At 43.8% G+C, this 27,591-nt stretch overlaps 1 protein-coding gene across 1 annotated transcript; it reads left to right on the forward strand.

Annotated features, from left to right (window-relative positions):
- The first annotated feature begins 591 nt into the window (after positions 1–591).
- KANSL1L (KAT8 regulatory NSL complex subunit 1 like) lies at positions 592–26,397 on the forward strand. Its single transcript, XM_075284960.1, has 15 exons — positions 592–1,598; positions 8,975–9,110; positions 9,737–9,922; positions 15,381–15,484; positions 15,988–16,183; positions 16,747–16,906; positions 16,990–17,100; positions 18,081–18,182; positions 18,732–18,805; positions 18,979–19,130; positions 19,577–19,625; positions 21,266–21,375; positions 22,495–22,657; positions 23,249–23,476; positions 26,207–26,397. Exons 1-14 carry the CDS (start codon positions 604–606, stop codon positions 23,417–23,419), a joined length of 2,709 nt encoding a protein of 902 aa, XP_075141061.1. The 5' UTR covers positions 592–603; the 3' UTR covers positions 23,420–23,476; positions 26,207–26,397.
- Positions 26,398–27,591: the final 1,194 nt, after the last annotated feature.

Below are 27,591 nucleotides of genomic sequence, written 5' to 3' on the forward strand. Positions count from 1 at the left end.
ACCTATCCACAGTATGCATGTGGTTTTGTAGCTGAAGCCCATTGACTTCGAGTTAGGCTCAGTTGCAATGCCAGTCACCGCCAGTGAACAGGTGTGGCACTATTTCTAGAAGTCACCTGTGTTTTTATACTCCCATACAACCTGGTTCACTGGCCGAGGGATTGCAGTGGTATGGACTTTGTCTATCCTCTGCATTCATTGCAGTGTGCGTGCTTGGTAGCCCCTGAGATCAAGACCAAGTGACAGAGACATGTAAGCGACAATCTTTCAGGAAATGTTATTTATTAATCCTGAAGCATCCCTTGAACAATGATGGTCTGTTCCATGACTGCGTCTTTCGTCAGTGAAGCCGTGACCTTAGCTTTTATCAGATTGGTTGTCACACTTGTGTTACCCCAGTGATTTTGTAGGAAACATTTCAGTGATGTTTATCTAACCCTACTTGTTAATAATAAACCATGTCTGCCTACGGGTCACGCTGGCACATTGAAGTGTCGGATATTTAAGATGATGATGGGTTCTGACTATTGGGTTTGGGTGTAGCCTCAACTTCTCATACTCTGTTCTTTCTGTATTTCATACAGCCTCTATCCACAAGAGAAGATGACCCTGGCCCCTACTGATACAGGACCTCGAGAAAGTGGCGTTCATTTCTCTCCTCTCGGTATAAAGAGCTTGAGTGCAAATCTTAATGTATGTCTGTATCATTCCAAGACTGGATCCAAAGACGGCAGCTCGAGCATCGCTTATGGTGATCCTGCACGGCGCCTTCAAGAAGACTTCACTAGCTTTCAGCAAGATGAGTCACTTTCTTCTGCACATTACCAAACCGTCTTTGTATTGACAACAAGTCCTGATACGAATGTGCAGGGTAATAGTAGCATTCCATTGGAGACAGAGCAAGATTCATACAGACAGAGGTCTCATGGACAGCATGACACTCGCCCATTGCTTACTGAAAGGAAAGTCAAGAGACAACTGTTCCCAGGTACCGTCAGCAAAGTCCTGGCCGATGTGAACAAACTATGGGATATATCTGTGTCTGAAGATGAAGGTATACATAGATTGAATGGACGAATAGATGGGGAAAGCCTTGCCATCCCATTTGCTAGTATCTGCACTTTACCAAATTTACGGTGTATTTCACCTGTATCAAACAAACTGCAAAAGACTGTTGATAAGGAAACGGAGGCAAAGTTATTACGTCTCAAATGTCTAAAACGGCAAAGAGAACTTCTAAATCGGGTGCAAAGAGCCCGGAAACATTTGCAGTTGTTCTTAGCCAAGTGTGCGGTGGATCATTGTAGCCAACAGATAAGCGGCATAGCGAAACATACGCTTGAAAGGGTTAATGCGCACCACAACTGTACTAGCCAGCCATGTACTGACGTGCACACAGATCCAGATGTAGGACTGACCACAAGTGCGTGCACTGACGTTAAACATGGGGCCCCTCGGGATACTTCCACCGCTATCAGGAGGTTTTCTGCATCGGCAGCCCAGATTATAGGTTGTATCCAGCAGGAGTTGGACTCTGATGTTACAGAAAACAGCTCAGATGAGGAATGGGATGACAATCCTAAAAAGACACATGACTGGTAAGTGTTTGAAGCGTAAAGCCCCACGAATATGCTAAAAATTGCATTATAGGACAGTAAAGTGTGTATCTGGCCAAAAATCGTTGTGACTTATTATTTTGTGGTAACTGTGTACAGTCCTACAATTGTCAGCTCACCCGTTTGTGCTACAGCGTCGCCCGCTTTGAATTTTTTAAAACAAGGAGCGACTTTCTGTCGGCCATATTGGCTCTCATGTCTCATACCTGTCTGATATGTCTTTATGTCCTGGGCAGTGTAAAAATCAGATCCTTTCTTCTAATCTTGGAGATCCCCTTTAGACTGGTGACACTGCAGAATTTCCTTGAGAGATTCCATAGTAAAAGCTACTGAAATCCGTTTTTTTTTTGCCGTGGCTCAACTGCAGATTTCTCTGCGGGTCTTCACAGCTTTAACCTTTGTACAGCAATAAGTGACATAATGTAGGTTAAAAACCCGCAGTGTAAATCACTTTACATGGCATTGTTTAGTCACAGCATGTGGATCCCATGAGAAATCTAATATACATCGCTGCTCCTATAGATCACAGTGGGCTAGCCACTGGTAATTTTGCAATTGCTACCCCGCAGCGGTCAGGTGGTACGTGACTCCGGCTGTAGACTAATATTTCATTTCGGCTCTGCTAAAAGGGGAATATTACCTCTACACTTAATACACAGCTCAGCTTAGCCTACATAGTGGAACGGTGATTCATTAATGGGATACGCCAATCTTGGCATATGGCTATATCCATAGAATAAGCCATAAATGCTTGATATATGCATATTGAGAGGGTAGATCCCCCATATATCTTGAGAATGAGTCCACTTCCGCAGCCGCAAGGCCACACACGTGCAAGTCTCTCTTGTACTGGATTTCCGAAAATAGCCGAGTAAGAGTATAAGTGAACACATAGACTCCTAATACTGCTCGTCGTACTCTGTAAGTGTGCTGTACATATTGTAGAATATACTCAGTTTTGAACTCTATTTTAGACTGAGGCCCACGTGACGTAAATGCAGCATGTTAAAGTCACTGACAACCGGTTAGTATTCTAGCAAATTCCATCCACACATTGCAGGAAAATACGCCGTACAGATTCACTGCGGCTTCCAAAACTGTTGCAGTATGACAATTATACCTACGGAAATGCTGTCAGTTCCCCTATAAGTGTAACAGAAGCATAAAGTCCTCTGCGGACTCTACGTGAAAAACAGTTAAAAAGGCTATTCAGGCACCGCTAATCTTATTTTAACCCCCCCGTTTTACAGTAAAACTACAAAAACATAGATGTAAATCATACCTGAACGTGCACGCTGGGCGGTGATGTACGATCCGACGTAATCTTCTGGCATGCCTACCTCTTCTTTCGGCGACGCCCTCCGGTCCTGGCTCTTCCCTGGCTTATTTGTCGTCTTCTTCCGGCAGTTCAAATCCGGCGCATGCGCAGTAGCGCTCCCTCTAGAGCTACTGTGCACGCACCGGCGCCATTTTTCTCACTGACGGCGCACACGCGCCGGATTTGAACCAATCGGATTTGAACCGCCGGAAGAAGACGACGATGAAGCCGAAAAAGAGACAGGACCGGAGGGCGTCGCTTAAAGAAGAGGAAGGCGTGCCAGAAGATGACGTCAGATCGTGCACGACCGCCCAGCGTGCACGCAAAGATATGATTTACATCTATGTTTTTAGTTTTATTTTAAAACTGGGTGGGGGGGGGTTTAAAATAAGATTAGCGGTGCCTGAATAGCCTTTTTACCGTCTATTCACGCATATGTGGGGCTCATACAACATGATTTTGCTGATAGAGCCCCTTTAATCTAATGCAAGGAAAATTCTTAAAACATTTACATTGTTCAATAAATTCACATGTGCTTTATACAATTTACAGTGACTATTTTCTGTCTTTTCAGTCCAAATCTGACAATACAACCAAAGCAGGATGTAGCATTGTCTGTGGGAAACCCAAAATTCACATTTTAATTGTCCGTTTAATATGTGAACAGCAGTTCCAAAAATGTGTACTTTATCCAAGGTCTAATGTGGCTAAACAAACTCATTCTGGGAAATATTGATTATTATGCTTTGTGCCTTATAGTTTGTGGCCTATGACACTTTATGTAATTCTAAAACACCGAAAAACGCTGCAAATGTAAGGAAGAGAATACAGAGGAGCCTGTTACTAATATTGGTTGTACGTGGAATTGGTCGCAGGACTCTTCGGTATTTTCTGTTTTGTATCAGGTTTTTTGTATTAGCTTTTTCTCTGTGTACTGTTCTCCTAGATCTTACTGCCCAAGGGCTAAGAGTAATACTGACCTCCACAGCGTGCCCCTAATGCCAGTAATCTCTAGACAGTGGCAACTGAGACACAGATGTGGGCAACCTGCACTGTATTATTGGGAAGTCCAGAGGAGATGCATTGGGTGGCCTCATCTCTGCTCTGCACTTGGGTTACCCTGATAATTTGATATATTTAGGCTTCATGCCTACTTCCGAGTGTGCCATCCAAGGGGGCGTCCAAGGGTTCATTGCCGTTCCGTCCTATCCTGCTCCATTTCATCAGAACAGATTGGAAGCCCCCATAGAGGTAAGTGCATAATAGAATGCACTTAGATGACACTCCGTGTGGTATCTGACTGCAATTGTCCCCAAATCGTTGTGTGCATGGGGTTTCCTCATTGGTCGGCACCAATATATTCTATTGTACAGAAATTATCCAATCTCGGTAGGACCCACAATGTAATTTCTTAAACAAAAACCGGGACAAATTTTAATAGAAAACCAATTGACCTATCCTGATATTTCTGGAGCTTACGAGAATTTACAGGCCCCATGGGGCTCTACTTTCCTGTACTGTTTGTTCTCCAATCCAGATTGCCCCATGTACATGGGGTCGTAGATTCCAACCATCTGTTACCATTGGTCATATCTGAATCCAGGACAGTGCTAACCACTGAGCCACCGGGCTGCCTGAGGACACAACTACTTATGGGTTATCCAAAGCACGTAAAAAAAACCCAGAACCCTTAGTCCATGTATCCCCAAGAGAAGACGTCTCACCTCTCTCCAAATGTGATACCGACAATAGATCCCAAACCCAGTTCCTTAGCAGTCCAATAAACAACTAGGAATATCTTGTGCAGTTAAAATGGATTACTTATATCGGTTTCTAGTATTGATGGACCTTAGGATAGGCCACCTATATTAGATCTGCGCGGGTCCAACACCCAGAACCCCCACAGATTACCTGACATGAATCAACAAAGTTAGTGTGTATGGCGGGTGAGCAGAGCGCCTCCTGGAGTGTAAACAATATCGGGAGCCGTGTTGTCTCAGTATTGGTCATCTACAGGGGTCCTGGCCTAGCTAACCTGTCCTAAGGATTAGCCATCAATATTAGAAACTGGACAACCCCTTTAATGGAGATGTAGTGCTCATGCATGGCCTCCAATGGGGGACATAGTACTTCCGTTTTTTGTATCAGACCCCCATTATTCATACATCTCCCTTCTATCCTATGGTTAGGTGATAAATATTCAGGTGCCATCCCCTATATAATGTTTTGTATATGAGGCGAATGATCGAGGTTGGAATGGGTGGGTTCTCATTGCAGCGACCTCCATGTGCCAGTACACAGCTGTCCTTGTATCCCTAATTCTAATGCGGTTTTTACAAGTCTCGCCACCTGTTCGCTTTCTCCTAGCATCATTTAATCCCTCTGTATGGAGCAACCGAGGACATCCAGCCAACACTCATGTGCATTGTGGATAGAAGTCTCAGGAAACGTTAAATCCTGCATTTTTTTTCTGTTGAGCGACAATCAGGATAGGCGTTGATGGAATAACCTTCTTTCTTTAGAACATTTCTCTCCCGGGACCTCTATAGTGGTGTGAAATCTCTTGTATCTCTAGCTGCTCTGGGACTCTCCCACTACTAGGTGGCCTGTACGGTGTATAATTAAGTGATGGCAAGTCGCGGCCTGTATATAGTCGCGCTTTATTAAACAGAGATCACGTAGAAAAGCAGAATCTTAAAAAAAGCAAACAGCCTCCTGCATGCCTGAGCCGCCTCAAAGGCCTGGTGCTCAGATAATGTCTGCCATGTAATGTTTTACTGGGCTCAGTAGGAGGCCTCCAATCCTGTTAATAATGTGGTAACTCTGCTGTGAGCCCACAGATAAAATCACTGACTTCACTTACAAAGAACATCAGCCTGGAGGAAAAAACGGAAAGTTTATCCTGTGTCAGGGTCTGGGGTTGCTAGGTGGGGTGGCATAGACACACAAGTCCAGTTTCTTTAGTCCAAAACAAAGGTAGAGTTTATTTTCACTCAAAATACAGTGCAGCAACAAAAGGAAACTACCAAAATACCTGCCCGGCTAGGCACTAACTAAACATAGAATAGGTTACCTCACCTAGAATCACAGAAATTAAAAGGTTTTTGCTGAGGGGGCCACAGCACAGGTCCAACGCGTCCAATCCAACGATTCGGTTGTTGATGTGTTCACGGACGATACAGCCACAATGGGGAGGTGGTCCATCCTGCTGGAGCCACATCCTTGCCCTCATGTTCAAAGGCACGTCTTCGAGAAACATCGTCAAAGCATCCTGCAGAAATGCACTGTGCCGATCTACCTGCAGCGCCGCCACGGTGCATTTCCAGTCACATGTTCATTAATAAAAAACGCTTCATATACCGGCTAAAGTCCACCCATTCATCTTGTGTACTTACTTTCCGGACAGCCTGAATAATGTTCTCACCATCAACATTAATATCTACAGTTATTTGTTTTAAAAAAAAAAAAGAGAAGAAGAAGCAGCAGCGCAGTCAGTCCATGCAAGCTGACTGATGATTGGCCAAAAGCTGACCATGCCAAACACTGGTATTTTTGGGCGACAGCTGTCCGAACATTTACAGCGTGGCCGATCAGATATTGGCAGACTAAAGTCTGCCGTCAGCCAGGAGCGAATGACAGTTCTTGGCAAACACATATCAGCTAGCAGGCGGTTTGTTGGCTGAAATGGCGTTATTACTGAATGACTGAAGCCCCACGTGGTGCAAATGGCGTGGCAAAAACTGCAGCATTTTACAGTCCCTGCGAAGTGGAAGGGATTCTTGCGAATCCCATCCACACATTGCAGGATGATACCAGCAGCGGAACTGCTGTGATTTCCAAAACCATTGCGATTTTGGAAATTGCAGCATGCCAATTCAACCTACGGAAACGCTGACGTTTTCCATATTGGTATAATTGAAGGAGAAAGTCCATAGAGGTAAATTCTGTGGACTCTCAGTGAAAATTTCTGCGGGGAGAACCCATGTTGCATTTCCGCCACGGTTTATTCTGCTTTGCTCTTTGGCTGTGTTCTGCTACGTGGGGCCTTAGCCATATAGTGCACTCTTACTCTAAAAAGAGGTTCAGCAGCAGCTGTGGTATGTAATGCTCAGTTTTCTTTAACTAGATTGGACCTTTTTATTGTAAGCCGTGTGCTGTTATCCAACGTCCTTATAATAACCTTATAATTTAGAGTAGGGCGTATCCGCGTATTTTCTGTCCTCTTGATATGTGGCATGGAAGGTTGTAAAAAGAACATCTCTATGTTGGTGTCGGTGTGATCCAGCATAGATTGGCCTCACATTTAATTGGCCTCAGAGGTCACATTAAATGCGTTTACTAGGTCTTTTATTCCCTGCAGTGGGTTGGCGGAGTAAACTGCTGTGCCATGGAAACAAACATGAAGACGTGACTGATGTGTCTCACCAATGCCGAGCCTTTATTATGTCCTCTCTGCAGGTTATTTGTTCTAATAACCCAACATTTTGACCACAGCTGTTCTAAAAGGTTTATATTATCCGGCATGTTTTGCTGTCAGGTCTGCCAGTCCTTGCGCTAGTATACAGGCTAGGCTGTAAAGGATGAGCCCCAACTCTATATAGGCCACGACTTCAGGGGTCCATATGGGAAACAGTTGCAAGTGGTTTTGCAACTATGGCAAAAAAATAAAATAAAATTGCTCCTATTTTAGTAACCCCAACATTTTTCTAGCAGGTTGTGATGTCAGTGCGTGATATTATTGGTTATTACCAAGCATTAAAGGGATCCCAGACTAAGGGTGCATGCACACTACGTAACGCCGGGCGTGTATGAGAGCCGTACACGCCGGCATTACGGCAGACTGCCGAACACTTCCCATTCACTTCAATGGGAGCGCTCGTAACAGCGGCGTTTACGAGCGCTCCCATTGAAGTGAATGGGAAGTGTTCGGCAGCCCTGCTGTAACGCCGGCGTGTACGGCTCTCATACACGCCCGGCGTTACGTAGTGTGCATGCACCCTAAGATTCTCTATGGCCAGAATCACCCTATATCAGATCAGTGGGGGTCCATTACCAGATCAGCACTCATCCATCCTCTTCACTGCTCACCAAGCACGGTGCTGCACATTGTATAGCTTAATATTGCAGCTCGGTCCCATTCACGTGAATAGAACTGAGCTGTACACTGGCCATGTGAAAGATGAATGCGACTCTTCTAGAACACAAAAGTGGCGCTGTCACTTCCATCAGTTGATCTGTAGGGGGTGACAGATGTTGGACCCGCACCGATCAGATATTGCTGACTTATCCTAGGAATAGGACATCAATATTTAAATCTTGTAAAACTCCTTTAATACTGTAGTCATTCACTCATCTATTGTATGATCCATGGCTTCATCTCAGAATTAAGCTAGCGCTCGGCTTCCATTCGGGGATTCCATCCTCATTCCACTTGAAACCTGGCGGACCCCATTATAGTCTATGGAGTCCATGGGTTTCCATGGATAACTACTATTTAAACAGATTGGGTTTCCATTTCTCTGGTTCCCAAGCTGAGCCAAACAACAGGAACCCGAATGCTAGTGTGAATTTCGTGTTAGCTAGCGTTCATTTAAATAGGGTTCCAGGAGCTATAGGGTAAGCAACAATACCAGATAGGTATTTTGGCCGTAGAGTTCCCCTCCCCACCAATCACCTATTTGAATGGGCTACAGCTCTGATGACCCCATTAGATTTCCCAATATTCATGGCTATTATAGGCAATGAGCACCCCTGTGTAATAAGAAATAAGCTGCCGATAGTTCAGTCAATGGGGGAGAACAATCGCAGTAGAGATCGTTCCTCCCCATCCAGTTTGCATCGGCATGTGTAATGAGACCAGTACCAATGAATCGGTTCTTCTCCTTGATCAGGTGTCCATGATCTGACTGGGCAATACTGTCTATAGGCAAGCACTGCAGCCACATCATTATACTGCTGTATACTCCAGATTATCATCAGACCTTGAGAGCTGTTATATACATTCTGTGTCCGCTATTAAATACATTGTTTGTCTTGACAGTACTGCCGAATTGAACTGGCTTTCAGGAAGAGCAGATATTGGGAGTCGCTGGACATGGCTACAGGCTCAGATTGCAGAGCTGGAATACAAAATTCATCATCTGGGGGATTTACATAGTCATCTACGAAACAAGAAGGTACTTAGTGATGCCATGCCACATCTGCATCTAGGTGTCCATTGTTCTGGTCCGTCAGGGGATCAGAACAATGGACACACACATTGCAAATACACTGGACACAAACAGTGCCAGATAGCAGTTTTTCATCTGGCGATTTTCAATCTTAGAGCCACTTTAAGGTTGGGGACATTGCCACACATTAGCCCCCATGAGTTTGCTGGCGGCCTACCCCGTAGCAATGCAAAAGTTGAAAGCTTAGAAGCCACAGGGGACGGTAGAGAAATTTGCAGGGGAGTTATAGGCAAAAAAAACACCTGATTGCAACTCTCCATTGATAAGATTTGTTAATAGTAGCGGGGATTGGGGTGCTGTAACAAGTACCTCTATACTGTGACTATCAGGCTTGTTACGTATGGCTCTCTTAGGCACAGGGGTTCCTTATCATTATCTTAAATGTTATATTTCCAGTATGGTTGGCGTCCCTAATCTGCAATGTGTAGACACAATGGGCCTGTGTATAATTACTTTGCACACTAAATTATAGCTTGTCACTCCCCCTCCTAAAATGCCGGTGTCCGTGGGTGGCCTTTTTAAGAACAATCCAGCTAAATGTTACCGCTGCTGGTTTTATTTCTGTATCCTAGAGAAAACTGGTGTTTCACGAATATTCAAATTGCGTTCTTGGAGAAGAGACACATCTGCCATATCCAGGCGCTTCACTACAGTCTGCAGAGACACTAGCAACACCCCTAGAGGAAACAGATCCAGCAATGGATTTAGAAATGTCTCCAAGCAGCCCGACCTTGCTCCTGAGAAACATAGAGAAACAGGTAATAAAGTACCGAAGCCGCGGAGCTTCATTGTGCTGCATAATTGTAATGCAGAGAACCGTGAAGGTATTTCATCTCACCGGCAAGCACGGAAAACACCATTAACCCAATGAGAAATCCGTAATCTGGATTTACAATTAACTTAAGTTGCTTCATCTACTGTGTCAGCATCAGGTATTTTACTGGTTCGCCCACTGGTTCACTGTGCGGGATATAGTCATACATGCGCTGCGCAATACTGTTCATTCCCGTAAACGATCTGTACAGAAGGCTTTGCTTCAGCGATTCCCAGACAGAAACTGGTTGACTCGGTTTTCCCTGCGCTGCATTATGTTACCCATTGATTTAAAGAAAACTTGTTACTTTTCACTTTAAGGCTAAGGCCCCATGGGCCGTAAACGCAGCGCTAAAGCATGAACACATTGCGGTTCTTCCCGCAGCGCTTTGAAGAGAAAGTTCATGGAGTTTTCCTCTGCGGACTTTCTCTTACCATTATATCTATGGGAAAGCTGCTGGCGTTTTTGTAGATATAATTGACATGCTGCGATTTCCAAAACCGCAATGGTTTTGGAAATCGCAGCGTATCCGCGCTGCGATTTCTTCCGCAGAGTGGGGATGAGATTCACATGAATCCCATCCACTTTGCAAGTACTGTATAACGCCGTGATTTTTCCTGCGGCGTTTCCAGCCTAAGGGTGCATTCACACTGAGTAAACGCTAGCTTATTTTGTAGAGTAAAATTACACTTGTAAATTTTGCTATCCCATTGACTTCAATGATATTTTTTTACAAGTGTAAAAATACGCCTGTAAAAAATACGCCTGTAAAAAATACGCCTGTAAAAATACGCCTGTAAAATGTCATTGAAGTCAATGGAATAGCAAAATTTACAAGTGTAATTTTACTCTACAAAATAAGCTAGCGTTTACTCAGTGTGAATGCACCCTAAGGCCTACCAAACCTTCCGACAAACTTCACATACATCAGTAATGCAGTGTGTATACATGAGGGTAAGACTATAGCTGCCCATTATAGTTATACTTTGCAGTTTTCCCCGATCTACAATTTGCATTAATCTCTGGTCTTGTGGCTGGAGACTAGTTGCTGTACACTGCACACTATACGTAGAGGCAGATCTGCTGTATAACAGTGTCTTTTTCACCCAGAACCAGTCCAGGATCTTGTAGGACATATATAGAGAAGTACCAACCTATACTGATGTGAGTAAAGTGCTTTGGTTGTGAAAGCTCCTACTTAGCTCCAGCATCCCTTCCCCATCCCCATAGACCACTGTAAACACGTGTGATCCACGTTATGTGATCTGTTGGGGACAGGTATAGCAGTCCAGTTTTGGGTTAGTGGCTATTTTTATGTAAAAAGTTATTTTGCACAATTTTTTTTTTCACTTTTCTTCTCTATTCAGTGTGAAGCGAAAAAAAAAATGGCAGGTATTAAAAAAAAAAATTGTGACCACACTTCATTTCCAATATATATGAAACAAGGCAGAAAGTCATGACACCTAAGCAGCATGAGACAGAAACAGGGTTTCCCCTGAACTGTTTGGTGAGACACCAGAGGTTACTACTAACTGGCGGACACTAGTAGCTCCTCCGCAGTGGTAACCGGACGCATAGAGCTGTGGATCTCTCATTATGGAGCGTTATTCTCCCTGACATCTAGGTTCTAGACAAGCCTTCTCCTCTAGCTGGATAATGCCAGTTCACGAGTGCATATTGTAGCATTATACAAACATACTATACAGAAAGGGCCGTGATGCCTTATATACCTTACCTTAGACAACTGGTAAGGTATGGTGGCTCAGTGGTTAGCACTGCAGCCTTGCAGATCTGGTGGCCTGGGTTCAAATCCTACCAAGGACAACTGCAAGGAGTTTGTATGTTCTCCCCGGGTACTCCGGTTTCCTCTGACACTCCAAAGACATACTGATAGGGAATGTAGATTGTGAGCCCTCATGACACAGTGACTGACAATGTCTGTAAAGCAATGCAGAATATGATGGCGCTATATAAGTAAGCAAAATAAGTACATTGTGTACAAAGGGAGATATAAACTAGTTTCTATACTGTCCTTCCTCCCATATGGGATAGTGGTTATAATATGACAACGGCCATTTTCACCTGGCACGTATACGCCGTGTGAGATTTTGAGCGCCGTATACGCTCCCATTGCTTTCAATGGGAGTTAGTCTTGTATACGCCGTGTTATTTTGCTGCCGTGATTTTGCAGCCGCAAAATAACGCGCCGTGTACAATCCAGGCTCCCATTAAAATCAATGGGAGTGTATACGGCGCTCAAAATATCACACGGCGTATACATGCCAGGTCACGCGGCACGTTACTCCGTGTGAATGCACCCTTATCTACACTGTAACTGCCACCTTTTTGTTTTTAGACATATTTTTAAGTATACTGAATAAACATTAAGTTTTCTTAATATTCCCAATTTTTCCATGCCCACTTCATGTCTTCTCTTACCCTCCATATATTCCAGACAGTGATTGGACAAGGTTCACATTAGGCTATAGGGCTTTCCTTAAAAGGGGTTTTCTAGATTGGGGACCATTTTTTGAAACTGAAGACCTGTCTCCAGAATAGGTCATGAATATCAGATCGGTGGGAATTTGATACCCGGAGCCCTCATGTATAAGCTGTCTCGGTTATCCTCTACTGCTGCAGGTGACAGAGCCTTGTCCTGTGCCGGGGTACAGCAGCTCTGCTTGTATTCACTTGGATGGGATTACAGCTGTGGCTCCATTCAACTGCCAGAAATAGGCAAGGAATACAATGACAGTATCAAAATAGGGGGCATTGCGGGGGTCCCTGCAGTCAGACACACCACCTAGTTACCTAGTCTTGATACAAACCACGTAGCAAACTGTAGCTTCTGTTGTTCCCTAAGGAAGAATCCACGTGTCATACCACAAATCCACATACTTTGATGATAAGATTTGACTACAAATTTTTTTTGTAAAGAATACAAGAATCTGCACATGACTTGAATGCAATTTTTGGTCACCTTGTATCCCTATCCAAGAGACACGGTAAAGACTCTACTGTGGGAACGCATCGGTGCTCACTGAAATCTAGGAACACCATATAATGCTCCATTTAATTCTTGGCAGTAAAGCTGTTCAGTAACATTCTTCTGCTCTAGTAGACGGTCTACCTGCGCTCAGCTTCATTCCAGGAGACATGCAGTCTGAAATGCGGCAATTCCAATTTTTTTCTCTTTCAGGGTGTGTTCACACAATGTAACGTGGAGCGCAATCTGGCACGTATACACGTGTCAGCAGATTGCGCGCTCAAAAAGATCCCATTCATTTCAATGGGAGTTACGAGCGTATACGCCGTGTGATTTTTGCGTCCGTGATTTTGCAGCCGCGGCGTATACGCTCGTAACTTCCATTGAAATGAATGGGATCTTTTTGAGTACACAATCTGCTGACACGTGTATACGTGCCAGATTGCGCTCCACTTTACATCGTGTGAACGCACCCTAAATCACCAAGAACCCAGACAAGAGCGAAATGCTACGTTACTTACTAACAGGAAACGGGACACATTTGTTAATATTATATGGTGTGCAGACCTGGGCTTTGCAAGTTTTTAAACGCCACTACTTTGAACCAACATTTCTGCAAGTGTCTTTTATACGACGCCCTTGCCCCGCTCATAAAAGGGTGCCCATAACTTAACCGAACATCTTCAATTGGTTACTGCTGCAGTGTGATAACGTATCACAGAAGACAACAAAACCAATAAAAAGGAATTGGGAAAACATTTCTTTGTATGTTTATTACATTCTATGATAAAACATCAGACTGGAACAGTTCAACCCTTGCAGACGTTCATGCTAACTCTGCTACATCTGTATAAAAAAGTAAAAATAGAATTTTTTTTACTATATTTGGTTCGCGTGGAATTCTGAGCTGCCTGTGCCAAAATAAGGAGACGCCTTGGTCTTTCATTTACACTTTTCCTTTTTTTGTGGCTACCTCTGACTCATAAAGTGGCACCAAAAACCGTGCATAGGATTCCATTGTTACGGGAGTTCAAGTAAACTTTTTGGAAAGTGTGCGTGAAAGTACACAATGACTGTAATAGAGATAGTTAGAGATGAGCGAACACTGTTTGGATCAGCCGTTCCGAACAGCACGCTCCCATAGAAATGAATGGAAGCACCTGGCACGTACACTTTGCCGGCGGCCGGCCGGCGTCACAGGTGCTTCCATTCATTTCTATGGGAGCGTGCTGTTCGGAACGGCTGATCCGAACAGTGTTCGCTCATCTCTAGAGATAGTATCTGTACAAGAAGAGTAATAGTAATACTCCATATTTTTGAAGACCATATCTATAGGTACAGGGGTGTTCAATGGTGGACATACAATAAATTATATTATATCAAGTCTATTTTATAGGCACATTATGAATTGCCAAAAGGTACACTATTGTGTATGTGATGACAACTAGTCTCAAGATTTGCTTTTGTTGTTGTTTTTTGATTCTCTCTTCTTAGGCCCCGTCCACACGGGATACGGGACCGCGTATTTTAGTCCTGATTCTGATGTGGGAAGCTGCATCAGAATTGGACCAAAATGCGCCTGACACGACTGTTGCGGCTTCAGACAGTCACGGCTTCCCCCTCCAGAGTAGGCTCAAATGAATGGGCCTAGTCTGGACGGTGCTGCCGCGAGGGCAGCTCGCTTATTTTTACCATGAGCCGGAACATACCGCTCACGGAAAAAAAGGAAGCTAGCGGTCTACATAGAGGGGGGCGGATTCTGAGGTGGATTCTGAGGCGTCAGAATCCGTCCCCTCTTGCCCCGTGTGAACGAGCCCGTAGAAGGCAAGGAGGGATTGAACCAGGGTTGGGACGTAGCGACCGTATTATTTATACTGCATTTGTTATCAGGTGCACTATCCTGACTTTATTTCTATAGAAACAATAAAATCTATTTAAAAATACTGTGTTAGGCCTTGTTCACATCTGCGTTCAGTATTCCGCTTGGAGACTTCCCGAAAGGAATACCAAGCGCATTGACAAGTTGAGTCCTTGTGTTTTCAGTGCGGTGTCCGCACGAATCATGCGGAGAGGAAAGTAGTTCATGAAGTACTTTTCTCTCTACATGATTTATGCGGAAAAAACACAGACCCCATTATAGTCTATGGGGTCCGTGTCCTTTCATTGCTCACCGCTTGTCAATGCGTTCGGTATTCCCCAAGAACGGAATACCGAATGCAGATGTGAACCAAGCCTTATATCTAACCAAAATGGCTACAAAAGGAAACTAATACCTTGAAAAGAGTAACCTATTATAATAATAACTACAACGCTGAGAAAAATATTGAATAGATAAAGCCATAACACAGGATAAATATAATAGGACATGGTGCTAATGTTGCCAAGATGTCTTTATGTATGTTGTCTTGTTTTTCAGAGCGCCCGGTTGACTGAAATGGTTAGCAGTGTTATTACTGCCACCCCTACGAGTCCTGTTAAACCCTTTGCAGACGGAAGGATGTCTACCAGAGCTGCTCAGGGGTAAGGCTTGGGGGTCACAAAAGTAAACATTGCCTGTTAATAAACCTACACAGATACACAGCAATGATAAACAACAGTAATAACAAGCCTGAGGGTAAGTTCACATGGGGTCTTTTGGACCGGAACCTGAGGCGGACGCCGCCTCAGGTTCCGGTCCAAAAGACGGGTAGCTGCGACTGAATGCCGGTGCACTGCAGCAGCATCCAGTCCCGCACTCCGCTCTGGATTAGGCCCAATGAATGGGCCTAGTCGGGAGGGAGTGTCTTCAGGCGGATGTCGCGAGGCGAAACGGCCTGAAAAATGAACATCTCCCTTCATTTTCCGGCTCCTGGAAAAAACACCTGAACGGCTCCCATTGATTTCATTGGGAGCCGTCTTTTTGGTCAGGATTTTGAGGCGAATACAGCCTCAAAATCCTGACCAAAAATCTCCGTGTGAACTTGCCCTAGAGTTTGGGAACACCCTTGCTTTCATTCAGGACTCAAATATTTGCCTCCTTTTAGAATATCAAAGCTACAAAAGACGGGCACTCCCAACAGGAACGGATTAGGCAAGCGGCAGCCAGTAAAGAAGAAGAAGCGGATCCGTGTTAGAGCCTCGTCCATCCTCACAAACAGCGCCGCACGTACCAGACCTCTGCTTTTATTTCACAAACAGAACCTATATCGATTGATTCCGGGCTGCACGCCGTTGCATCTGGTGAGACGAATAGATTTAATCTCGTACATACGTTACATTCCTTACTGCAGGTTGCTTGTTACATTAAGATGAAACAGATAACATATTAGATGGTAAATGGCCGAACATGTAATAAATGCACGGTACAGGTAGGGACCGCTCTTATGTGAAGTGGATGGCAGAGAGGGGTCTTGAGTGGGGGACCCCTTTTGTTTTGGTCTTTATGGGCACCCGTTGTCTTTATAATGGTGTGAATGTAGTTTCCATGCACCGCCTGCTTGTGTCAAGCAGTGACTTCTAGGAATGCATCCCCCCTGCCAAAAATCTGTACAAGCTGAGACGACGAAGCTTCTGCCATCGTGAAGACAAATTTTCCAAGCCTAGTCTCTAATAATATGGGGATTTGTGTGTTTATCCCATGTCTTACAGAGAATCCAGATGGAATCAGATTTTTTATATTGTCCACATTTTTTATTTATTGACTTGTATAACAGCATATCCATCTCGCTGGGAAAAGAAGAGAAACCTCTGACATACATGAAGTCTTATGTTTTCTTACGTGGCTTGTAATCTTATTGCTGTAGGCTTTGCCCTCTCCTCAGCCTCTACACGGAAGTCATCAGCAAATCTCAGACTGTAGCCCAACCAACGTTAGTGGGGACAAGCTTCAGACACCCGTACTAGTAAAACGAAATGTCTGTGAGCTAGACCCGAACTTTCACCCCGTCTTGTCACTACCTTCTGGTAAGCGTCAGTGTTGTTTTCACGTTCTGTTGCCGCGCACATTGCGCATTTTCACAGTTTGACATTGCTCATTTGTCATCTAGACCTTCCATTACATCTGCACCTTGAGGGTTTGCTGAAGTGCAAGAGTGACATCATGGATGACTTGAGTAGTAGGATATTCACCCCTGGTGACGATGAAAATGTCTCCTACGGTATGTCTATAGATTTGTGTTTACATTGCCACAATTTGTTCTTATGGCAATTCTATACATTAAAAGGGCTCTTCACTCATGTGATATTGGCATAGGATAGGTCAGCGTTATCAGAAAGGTAAAGGATCGCCGCCAACACCTTGAGCAATTCTTAGTATATGCAGAGTATCTCAAGTTCTGTATCAGAAAAACTCAGTGCTGACCACTTCAAAGATACATTAAGGTTGGGACTCCACGGGATGGAAACGCAGTGGGGAAGAATTGCGGCGTTTTACAGTAAGGGCAAACTGGATGGGATTCTAGCGGTAAAAACCATGCTGAGATTTCCAAAAACGGTGTGATTTTGGAAATCGCAGCATGTCAATTATACCTACGGAAACACCGGCGGTTTTCCCATAGGTATAATTGTAACAAAGTCCGCGGAGGAAAACTCTGCAAACTTTTTGTGTAAAGCACTGTGGGAAGAACAGCGATGCATTGCCACCACGGTTTTTACGGACTTAGCCTAAGGCCTCATTCACATCTGCGTCAGTAATCTGTTCAGGTGAGTCTGCATGGGGACCCCCGAATGGACTACTGAACGCATTGGCAAGCGGTGTACAGTGGTAGCACATGAACCCCATAGACTATACACTGTACACCACCTGCCAATGCGTTCGGTTGTTCGTTCGGGGGGTCCCCATGTGGAATGGATTACTGACGCAGAAATTTCTAAGCACTGATTTTTTTTTTTTTCCTTTATCTGGCGAAATAGTTTATCGGCAGCTTCAGCTGACATTATAATGATGTAGATAACCAGCTTATTATTCCTTGTACCGTATAACTGGAAAGACTCAGCGTTAAGCTATAGCCGATCCCGCAGGAGGACAGAAACGTGTTAAAAAACATTAGCTCAAATGAATGTGAACCCTTCAGCTAATTTTTTGGTGAATTCCTTATATCTGTTACTTATACAAGTGTCTACATGGTTCTGCTTCTAGTTCCTCCAAAATGGAGCAAGAGTTGTGCGTCCATCGCTAGTCTACCACTGGTACTGGAAACACCCAGCCGAGAAAGAAGACCTGGAAACTTGGCCAAATCCGGTAAAGCCACAACTGTGGAATAGGCAAATCTTATCTTCGATTATAAAACAAATGTACAGAAATGTACAAGAGAATAAAAGAAATGTTGTCATATTAAAGATTTCCTTCTCCACTTATCAGGCTTAGTTACCTTTTACACAGAAGTCTATGGAGAGGGAAGGGAGAAGGGGAAGGCTTTGGAAAAGATAAAAATAGCTGCAACTGGTACATTGTGAGTAAGACTGACACTGCTGTATCTTCAAGATAAGACTCCACTACTGCACAAAATGAAGCAGCAGTCGCCTCCTTCCCCTCCCCTCTCCATAGACATGTGTGATGAGGTGAGTACAGAGGTGATTCTGTACAGATTAGTAGTCTGAGTGAGGATAAAGAGGCCTTATAAGTGGAGAAAGGAACATTTTTTTTTTTTTTTTGCTAATGTCATGTTTGTGGACTCAGAGACAGTTATGATTGTTTTACATGATATTATACAATTATGGATATTATATGATTAGATATAATATAGTTTATTTCATATTCATAATAATATATAATGGTCTTGTTCTTCAGGTATTTACCTGGGCCTTGTTCCCCAACCTGATGATCTCAGTGTGACTCCAACTTCTCAGAAAACCTCTGTGCAGGTATATAATACCAAAAGACGTTAACATGTGAATATCTATATACTGTTATCTTCTCTCATGTATGAGTATATATACATTGGTGCCGTATACAATTCAGTATATAGAAACATAGCAGCTTTATTGAATGGAAACATTATCAAATTCTCCCTTCTCTTCTTTGTCGTATGGTGAAGTTACAGGCTCGGGACCCTAATGTGCTAAGCGCAACAAGACGAAGAGTGAGGAGCGAAAGCTCGTATGACATTGACAACATTGTTATTCCCATGAACCTGGTTGCACCGTCTAAGTTAGAGAAATTACAGTACAAAGAAATTCTCACCCCAAGGTATTTCCCATAGTGCTCTTCTTACAGGTACACAACTGAATGTGATACACGCCCAAAATTCTCTAATGCAAAGTTTAATAGGTTAGTGTCCATATCAGATTCATGTGATCCAGTGTACCTATGACAACACATAGTTCTGCAGAGAGGCTGCGTTAAAAAAAAATAGTGATTTTTTTTTTTTTTTTTTTTTAATCAAGGGTGTTTTTTATTTTAGAAGTATTGAGAGAAAACCAGTTTTAACTACGAGAGAGTCTTCTGGCAAATCACAACTTGAACGTTTATTAGATGCATATAGAACTACTGTAACAGAGGCAGATTGTATGTTAACTTTTTTTTTTATTATTTAAAAAAAAAAATTCTCATTTTATTGAGTTTTCAATTTTACATACAGGAAAGAATGGCAATAACGGATAAGTATGTTAATTCTTAGAATGATTCCTTTGCAGTTGGAAAGAAGTTGCACTTGAACCACTGAAGTCTCCTCCATGTGAAGAGGTTAGTGTGTTTTATCTTCACGGCCCCAGCCAAGACATTTTTATACCCTCCATAGTCTCAGTTGCCTGTTGATTCCGACTATCTGATAGTCCAGAACTGAGACAATCGCTTTCAGGCTAAAATTTTACGTTGCGGAAATGCAGCTTTTCTTGTTGTAGATTTTGTTGTGTGTTTTTGAACCAAAGTCAGAAGTGGATTGAGCAGAAGGGAAAAGTATAAGGCTCAGTTCACATGGGGGGTGGTATGGCAGATTTTGGTACCAAGAGTGACACGGGGAGCCACGTCACTCTCGGGTCAAAACCCGCCTGCCACGACTGTCCCGACTTCTGACAGTCGCGGCGTCCCCCTCTGGAGAAGGCTCAAATGAATGGGCCGACTCCGGAGGTTGCTGCCGCCAGGCAGACACCGCGGCTCAGCGACCTGCGGAATCCGCATGAAGTAAGGGCAGACCGCTCACGGAAAAAAGTAGCCCGGCGGTCTCCATAGACCACCATTGTGAGAGGGTGGATTATGATGTGGATTACGCGCCATAATCCGCTCCCTCTATGCCCGTGTGAACGAGCCCTTAGAGATTCTTATATATTTCCCATTACTTTTGTAGCCATTCTTGGCTTTTGCTCAAAAACACGCAACATGCCGCTCACGGAAAAAAGTAAGCTGGCAGTCTACATAGACCTCTATTGTGAGGAAGCGGATTCTGAAGTGGATTCAGCGCCATAATCCGCCCCATGTGAATGAGCCCTTAAAATCATCGCCAAATCCTGTCCTGAATCTACATCCCATGCTAATCAAAGAAATAAGTGTCCTACTCAAACCTGACACGGATTCTGCAGTTTATTTTATTATTTTTTATATTTATTCGATCAAGTTGGTATTCGATAGAATACTATGGTATTCAAAATACTCGTACTCGATCAAATACTGCCTCATATTTGCAGTAAAGATTTGATTCAGAACCAGCGTTGATTGGCTGAATGCTATAGCATTCGGCCAATCAACACTGGTTCTGCAGCAGGCTCGTCCTTGCTAGTCGGGAGAGCTGGCAGCTTGTGGTTATGCGGGAGCTGACTTTTTCTCATAGGAATGCATTGACCAGCGTTGATTGGCCGAATGCTATACAGTGTACAGCATTCGGCCAATCAATGCTGGTTCTGCTGGAGGCTGGTCTGTGAGGAGGCAGAGTCTAATATCGGACCATAGCATTCTTCATTGTGGTCCGATGTTAGACTCCGCCTCGTCACAGACGAGCCTCCGGTAGAACCAGCGTTGATTGACCGAATACTGTACACTGTATAGCATTCGGCCAATCAATGCTGGTTCTGCAGGACGAGTAAGGGCGTCCTTCCGGACGGGAGGCAAGCGCTAATGTGAACCGGCCCATAGACTGTAATAGGATCTGTGTGCTTTAACTGCACAGCGCTCCTCCTAAACACTCTCCTCCTGCTACTCATGGACTTGGTGACTCTCCTTTGGTCTAATAGTGGTTTCCCCTGAAACGAGCATTATTTTTTCCCATAGACTATAATGGGATTCGATATTTGATCGAGTAGTCAAATATTGAGGCTCTACTCGAAACGACTATCGAATATTTCACTACTCGCTCATCTCTATTTATTACAAATTTTTTAAAACCTTTTCAGATGGAAGATCTGTCAGATGAGGCTTTTTTAATCCGACATCAGAAATATGAGCAGTCAGAAAGGGTTCGCTGGTCGTTTTGGGAACAGAGAAAATGGCCAAAAAGGAACAGGTTAGTTGTCCGAAAAACCTGTTGGAATCGCAAGTAAAACGATGACTGTTTGACTGCTTACATAATTTACATTATGTAAAACATAGCTAGATAAGATAAGATAATCCTTTAATAGTCCAACAGTGGGGAAATTTCAGATATTATGGGTGTTGCACAGGGTTAGACAAACAAGTCACACCACAGAATCTGGTATTGCAGCTCCATTTAATTGACGTCAAAGGTATTGAAGTGCAGTACCCCATGACCATAGATGTGTTTTTTGGAAGAAAGTAGCCATGTTTTTATATATCTGCTTTGAAGTATCCTTTTTAGCAGAAAAAGGAACCCATTGAAGTTAATGGGAGGCTTTTTTTTCAGCGCTGAATCTGACGTGGATTGCACACCAAATTCAGCGCCACTTTTCTCCGTGTCAATGCACCCTGAAGCTCCCACACTGTCCCTGTAGCAGATTAATGATAGACTTGACAGACTGCTCCCCTATGGCCACACTCTGTCACAGACCGCTCCCCATACCCTCTTTTGCACATAGACTGCCCGACAGTCCTCTTCTGACACATAGCATATCAGGCAGCTGAACACTTACTATTTCCTTGGTGTATTAGTAATGAAGATCCTTGCAGGTATGAGACAGAGGACAGCACAGCTCCTTACAATTGTCTCTAAGCTGTGCAGGAACGGTGCAGGAGAACACGTTGGAGCCAGTCACACAAAGGAATTTGAACCACATTGCTCCTCAAAACCAGCTCCAAATTCCATCTGGAATCTGTTTCCCATTGTTTTCAATGGAAGACAGTGACGGACACTTTTTAGAACCGTGTTCAAAAATAAGCGTCCTGGTTGATTCAGCCGGAGCTCATCAGCGAGCAAACTGCGGCACAAAGCTGAAGCTCTGCACAGGAGGGCGTCTCAAATTCCTCTGTGTGATCGCCCCTGCACCCTGAAGGAACTTTAAGTTTTATTTGTTCTGATGTGCATCTTTAAGAAAACAGTGTCTGAATCTCCTGTATCTACAAAGATCATGGGCCTGGCGGTTTACAATGACTACTGCTATTCTGCACAGTATTCTTCATTCTGCATGTGCCATTTTCTTCATAACATTTAGAAATTTTTACTTTTCAGATCTTCAAGCCATAGCTCAGGGCAGTGCCCAGAAAATATATTTTTGTGCACTGAAGACGACTGTAGTTCAGATTCCACATTGCCAGTGTCTTGGGAGACAGCGCCCCCTGGTGGCTGCAATTCGCAGAGCCTCCATTCTAGAGTTGACTTTCACCAAGGAAAGGTAAGGTCGGCATGATGTTAAAGGGAGCGCCCTCTATTGGTTTGCTTGACTGAGACTCTGTCTTCCTAATTACATCATGGAAGATAGACTTGCACATTCTCAGTGAGCGCCCTCTATTGGTGTGCATACTTGAGGCACTGGCATCCTAATTACATCATGGAAGTCAGATTTGCATATTCTTCCCATGTTCCAAGGAAAGGTAAAACATGTAAATCTTATATAATGTGCTTGACTTGGTGGTCTTAGACGTCGCTACTGTATTTTAAATATCCCCATACGATGTATCAAGAAGCCAGGGGAAAAAGTCACAACTGGGTGAAATTAGAGAAAAACTACATTTGTGCGATTTCCTTACGGGTTTCGTTTTCAAGGCCTTCTGCACATTAGGTCTCTGCGAGCCTTTTATACAGACTCGGAGAAGTTAGTCTTCATTAGGGTATGTTCACATGGAGTTTTTTTTCAGGTTTATGTTATTAATTTCCCCTTTACTTATCCCATGGGAGTCTTTTATCTTCCTGTTGGGTAAGAAGAGCTGTAAATATCTAGGCTACCAAAAATGGCGGATGACCGTGTAATATTTTTGTCTTCCAGGCAGAATATTGGGAGCGTCGAATATTTCCTCTCACAGGAGAAGCTGCTGCAGCTTTAAAGCAAACCAGTAAACCCACAGATCACTCATCGTGTACGGCCACAATACTGCCGACCCTTGAGGAAAAAGGAGTGGAACATCTTCATTCCAGCTGTGACAAGGAGAATAGGTAACAGGACATCCTTCACTAATACTCGGCGGCTAGCCTGCTACTTTGGAAGATGAAAGAGGTACATACACATTTCATGTAGGAGTAGATACAAGTGATGCACTAAAGATTCTTAAAGTGATTATGTCAGTAGTTTAGGACCTTCAGGAGCCCTGGAGAGCTGGACATACGTGTGTGGATGACTGGAGTATTGGCTGACTTTGTGTGACTATTAAAGGGGTTATCTGGTTTCTAACATCAATGGTCTAGCCTTAGGATAGACCATCAATATTAGGTAAGCAGGGGTCCCGGGTGTCGGATCATTGGTACTGAGACTGTGTGCGGCTCCCATATTGCTCATGCGTCATATAAACCGGAAGCAGTGAGTGTAGGTACTGCAGCGCTTCCCCCAGAGATTTGAATGGGGCAGCGCTGCAGTAAACACACATTAAACATACAAAACGCTGTCTCAGTACCAGTGACCCCTGCAGATCTAATATTGAGGATCGGCTTTGGGGACCGCCTTGAGGGTCCTTGTGGCATACTCTCAACAAGAATGGAAAATTGCAGACTCTTTAAAGAGGGCCTTTCACCACCTGGGGCACATGCGGTTTTATATACCGCTAGAAAGCCAACAGTGCACTGAATTCAGCGCAGTCGGCTTTCAAGTTCTGTGCGCCCGTTGAAGAGCTATCGTGCTGATGCAATGACACTGAGCGGTGAGGAATGCCTCCCTCCTTTCCTGATAGTACTCATCCATAGACGAGTACTGGGGAGGCGTTCCTTACCGCTCAGTGTCATTGTTGGACGATAAGGATTGCTACCCCTCTCATAGTACAGCGCTATAGGCGCTGCTGTGAAGAAGAGCGTTCCTGGCAGACTGTCAGAAATGCCCTTCTGACAGTGAAGCGCTACGGTACCGGCACCGAAAGCTCTTCACCAGGGGCACAGAATGGGAAACCCGACTGACTACTGCTGGCCTATCCTTAAGATACATACGTATGTGGAGGTCTGTCACCTCATAACCCCATCGTTTAATGCATGGAGCCAAAAGCAGTTCACCTGTTGTGTACACTGGATAGTGACCATGTTGTGTAGCTCCGCTCCTGTTCACGGTCAAGTAACGCTGGGTTCACACCAGTGTTCAATCTCCGTTTTCAGGTTACCATCTTCTGCATGCAGAAAACGGAAACCTGTCATGCCAAGTCCGGCCGTGAGCACCAGTGAGCGTATTATGCGCTCCACGGCGAAATCGGGTTTTTTAAAATCGGACACAGAGTACTGCATGTCCGACTCTGTGTCCAGTTTAAAAAACCGGGTTTCGCCACGGAGAGCATAAAACGCTCACCGGCCAGACTCTTTTCAAGCCCATTCAAATGAATGGAATTGAAACATGCTGGCAGGTTTCCGTCTCCTGCCTCTGTTTTGTGCAGGAAACAGAAACCTGCAGAACAGAGACCGGGCGCAGATGTGAACAAGCCCTAAATAGTACAGAAGAGCAGATCAGTGTGGAGTGCTATGGATGCCCTGTTCTAAGGGTAGGCCATCAGTAGCAGTCCTGAGTAATCCCTTTAATTTATGTTTTTTGTTTTGTATCACATTTGTAGAAATATTACTGCCTGGTTGGCTGCAGCTTCACCTATGTCATCGGCGTCCACCATCGGGGCGCCGAGAACTGCGGTTCTAACTGCATTTCACTTGGGGTCCATTTGTATCTGTATCTAACTCTCCTGAGGAACTGATAGCCCACAAATAGGCTGTTAGGGAAAAGCGTAGAGAAATTCTATATTCAAAGATAGGCTGGGTATTGGTGGTTAGTCAGGGTGCAATTGAAATAGCGGTCTAGGGATATTTATAGGAATAGCTCTCTCTCTCTCTCTCTCTCTCTATATATATATATGTATATATCTATATACATACGTTGGCCCTTACCCCACCTATACAATACTGGCCTTTGCCTTTCTTTTATACCCCTATCGTTCTGTAGTGATCCACTGTGTCTCTAACAGGGGTGCATAGTCCTTGCTCTGACTGCTGTTTTGGGTGCAGCGATATTTTTGCAAAATACACGTGTAAAAATAAGACTCCCATTGACTTCAATGATATTTTTACACATGTAAAAATACGCCTGTAATATGTCATTGAAGTCAATGGGAGTTTTATTTTTACACGTGTATTTTACTCCGTGTGAAGGCTCGCTTAGCACTTTCTTTTTGTGTTATCACTATATATATATATATATATATATATATGTCTTTTTAAAGATTTATAATAAAGATTTATATTTTTTATATTTAATTGCCATACAGTTGTTCTAGTCACCTATCACTATATACTAAATCACTTCCCTCTGCAGATTATAAGGCTGTCGCATTCTCAGATATTCTGATCTATACCTACTATCCCCATTGCTACATTTACAAGACACAACCAATTTAGCTTGCATTGTGTTAAAGGGAGTCATTACCAGAACTGAACCCCACAAATAAGTTCGGGTCTCCTGAATCTATCTGTATTTTCCCCTTGTGTTGTCGAGATACCGCCATTTTTGTCAATATGCACATGAGCTCATTGGTGCAATTTTTGCATCAGGGACACCGATTCACAAGTAGAAAAGCGCATTTGATTCAGGTGACCCTAACATATCTGTGGGGCTGGGTTCTAGTGACAGAATCCCTTTAAGGAGAGGCTGACAGCCATCTTGATACTCCACTAGCTTGGAATTGAACAAAAAGTTTAAGAATACATATCCTGTATACATATAACATGACTGGCTGTAATTCTGTACGCTCTCCTTGTCTCTTTTTAATAGGTGCTATTGAGGACGCTGAAATCCTGCAGAGCATTTGGCCACTTGGCATCAGGGCATTGCTATGGGCACCGCTCCAGTGTTATGGATGTTCGGGTTTTTCATGTTTCAATGCAACTGAAAATAACTTGCACTAGCACTTGTATTATATATTCAATAAACTTGAACAGGAGGTCCACGTACATGTCCTAGAGGTAGAGCTCTTTACATAAGGAGGTCCCAGTAGCACTTTGTTAGTGTCTGGACTGGTAGCACACCCTTAGAAGAAAGGCCCTGTGAAACTAGACAAGGACAGACACTTTGTTGTACCCGCTCAAGCAGGATTTGGGGTCATTCGGGTTGATTTCTTAATTTAATGAGCTCTCTCTTACTGTTATACTTTGCCTTAAAGTTTGTTGTACTACCAAGTTATGTTACTTTATTAAGAGACTTTCGTCGTCTCAACAGACGATACAATATAAACCCGCTGCATCAGTGCGGTTGTAGCAAGAACTGGTTACGGTGTAATTGAGTTGGTTAATGTTACACCAGGTTATGTTTCTCGCCGGTTCTAATTTCCTGCCAATTGTTACACTTTTTATTCAGCCTTTATAAGTGACCAGGCCTTTATATTACACTATAAAGATTCCCTGGAAGTGGTGGCGGTGAACCAACCTATAGAAGTCTGGGCCTTGCATTCAGACACTCCCAATTGATAAGGTGCAGGCTAACACACAGTTGCCTGACGCTAGGTTCGCACTATCGTTCAGGTTTCCGTTCTTCAGGTCCACTTGGGGAAACGTAAAAAAGCGGCTACTTGTGTACCCCATAGTTTATAATGGGGTTTGTTGAAATCATCAGAGAAAAGTCCTGCTTCCAGGACTTTCTTTCCACATTGTTTTTAGGAGAATGGTGGACGGGGTCCCCTAAGGTCCACTAACACTCGTGTGACCGTAGCCTTAGGCCCAGTTCACATCTGCGTTCAGGAAGCAGTACTTTTCTCTTCACATGATTCGGGCGGAAACCACATGGACCCCATTATAGTCTATGGGGTCCATATAGTGTATTAGCCAACTGCTATTTAATGTGTATAGGTTTCCGTTTGACTCCCTGAACAGAATTCCGAACGCAGATGTGAAGCGGGCCTTACCTCTACTTTTCCACGAAAAATAACAAGGGAAAGACATAATACTGAGGACAAGGATAGATGGATAGACGTAGTTAATAGTTACATTACACATATGACATGGGGGAGGAGTTCACATGTCCTCTTCAACTTATCTACTTTCCAAACCATGAACCACTGTTCAGGATGTGCCATTGTTTAGTTTTTTTTAAATAAAGTTATTGCAGTAAATGGTGTCGGCTGACTCTTTGCCTGGCGTTCGTCATTTAAGACTGTTGTGATG

This window comes from Leptodactylus fuscus, chromosome 8 (assembly GCF_031893055.1).
Source record: "Leptodactylus fuscus isolate aLepFus1 chromosome 8, aLepFus1.hap2, whole genome shotgun sequence".
Classification (NCBI taxonomy): Eukaryota; Metazoa; Chordata; class Amphibia; order Anura; family Leptodactylidae; genus Leptodactylus; species Leptodactylus fuscus.

Coding starts and splice junctions, on each gene's coding strand:
- KANSL1L (XM_075284960.1), top strand. CDS start 604: ATGACCCTGGCCCCTACTGATACAGGACCTCGAGAAAGTGGCGTTCAT. Junction 18,183..18,731: donor TGGAAACTTGGCCAAATCCG/GTAAAGCCACAA, acceptor CTTGTTCTTCAG/GTATTTACCTGGGCCTTGTT. Junction 19,131..19,576: donor AAAGAAATTCTCACCCCAAG/GTATTTCCCATA, acceptor ATTCCTTTGCAG/TTGGAAAGAAGTTGCACTTG.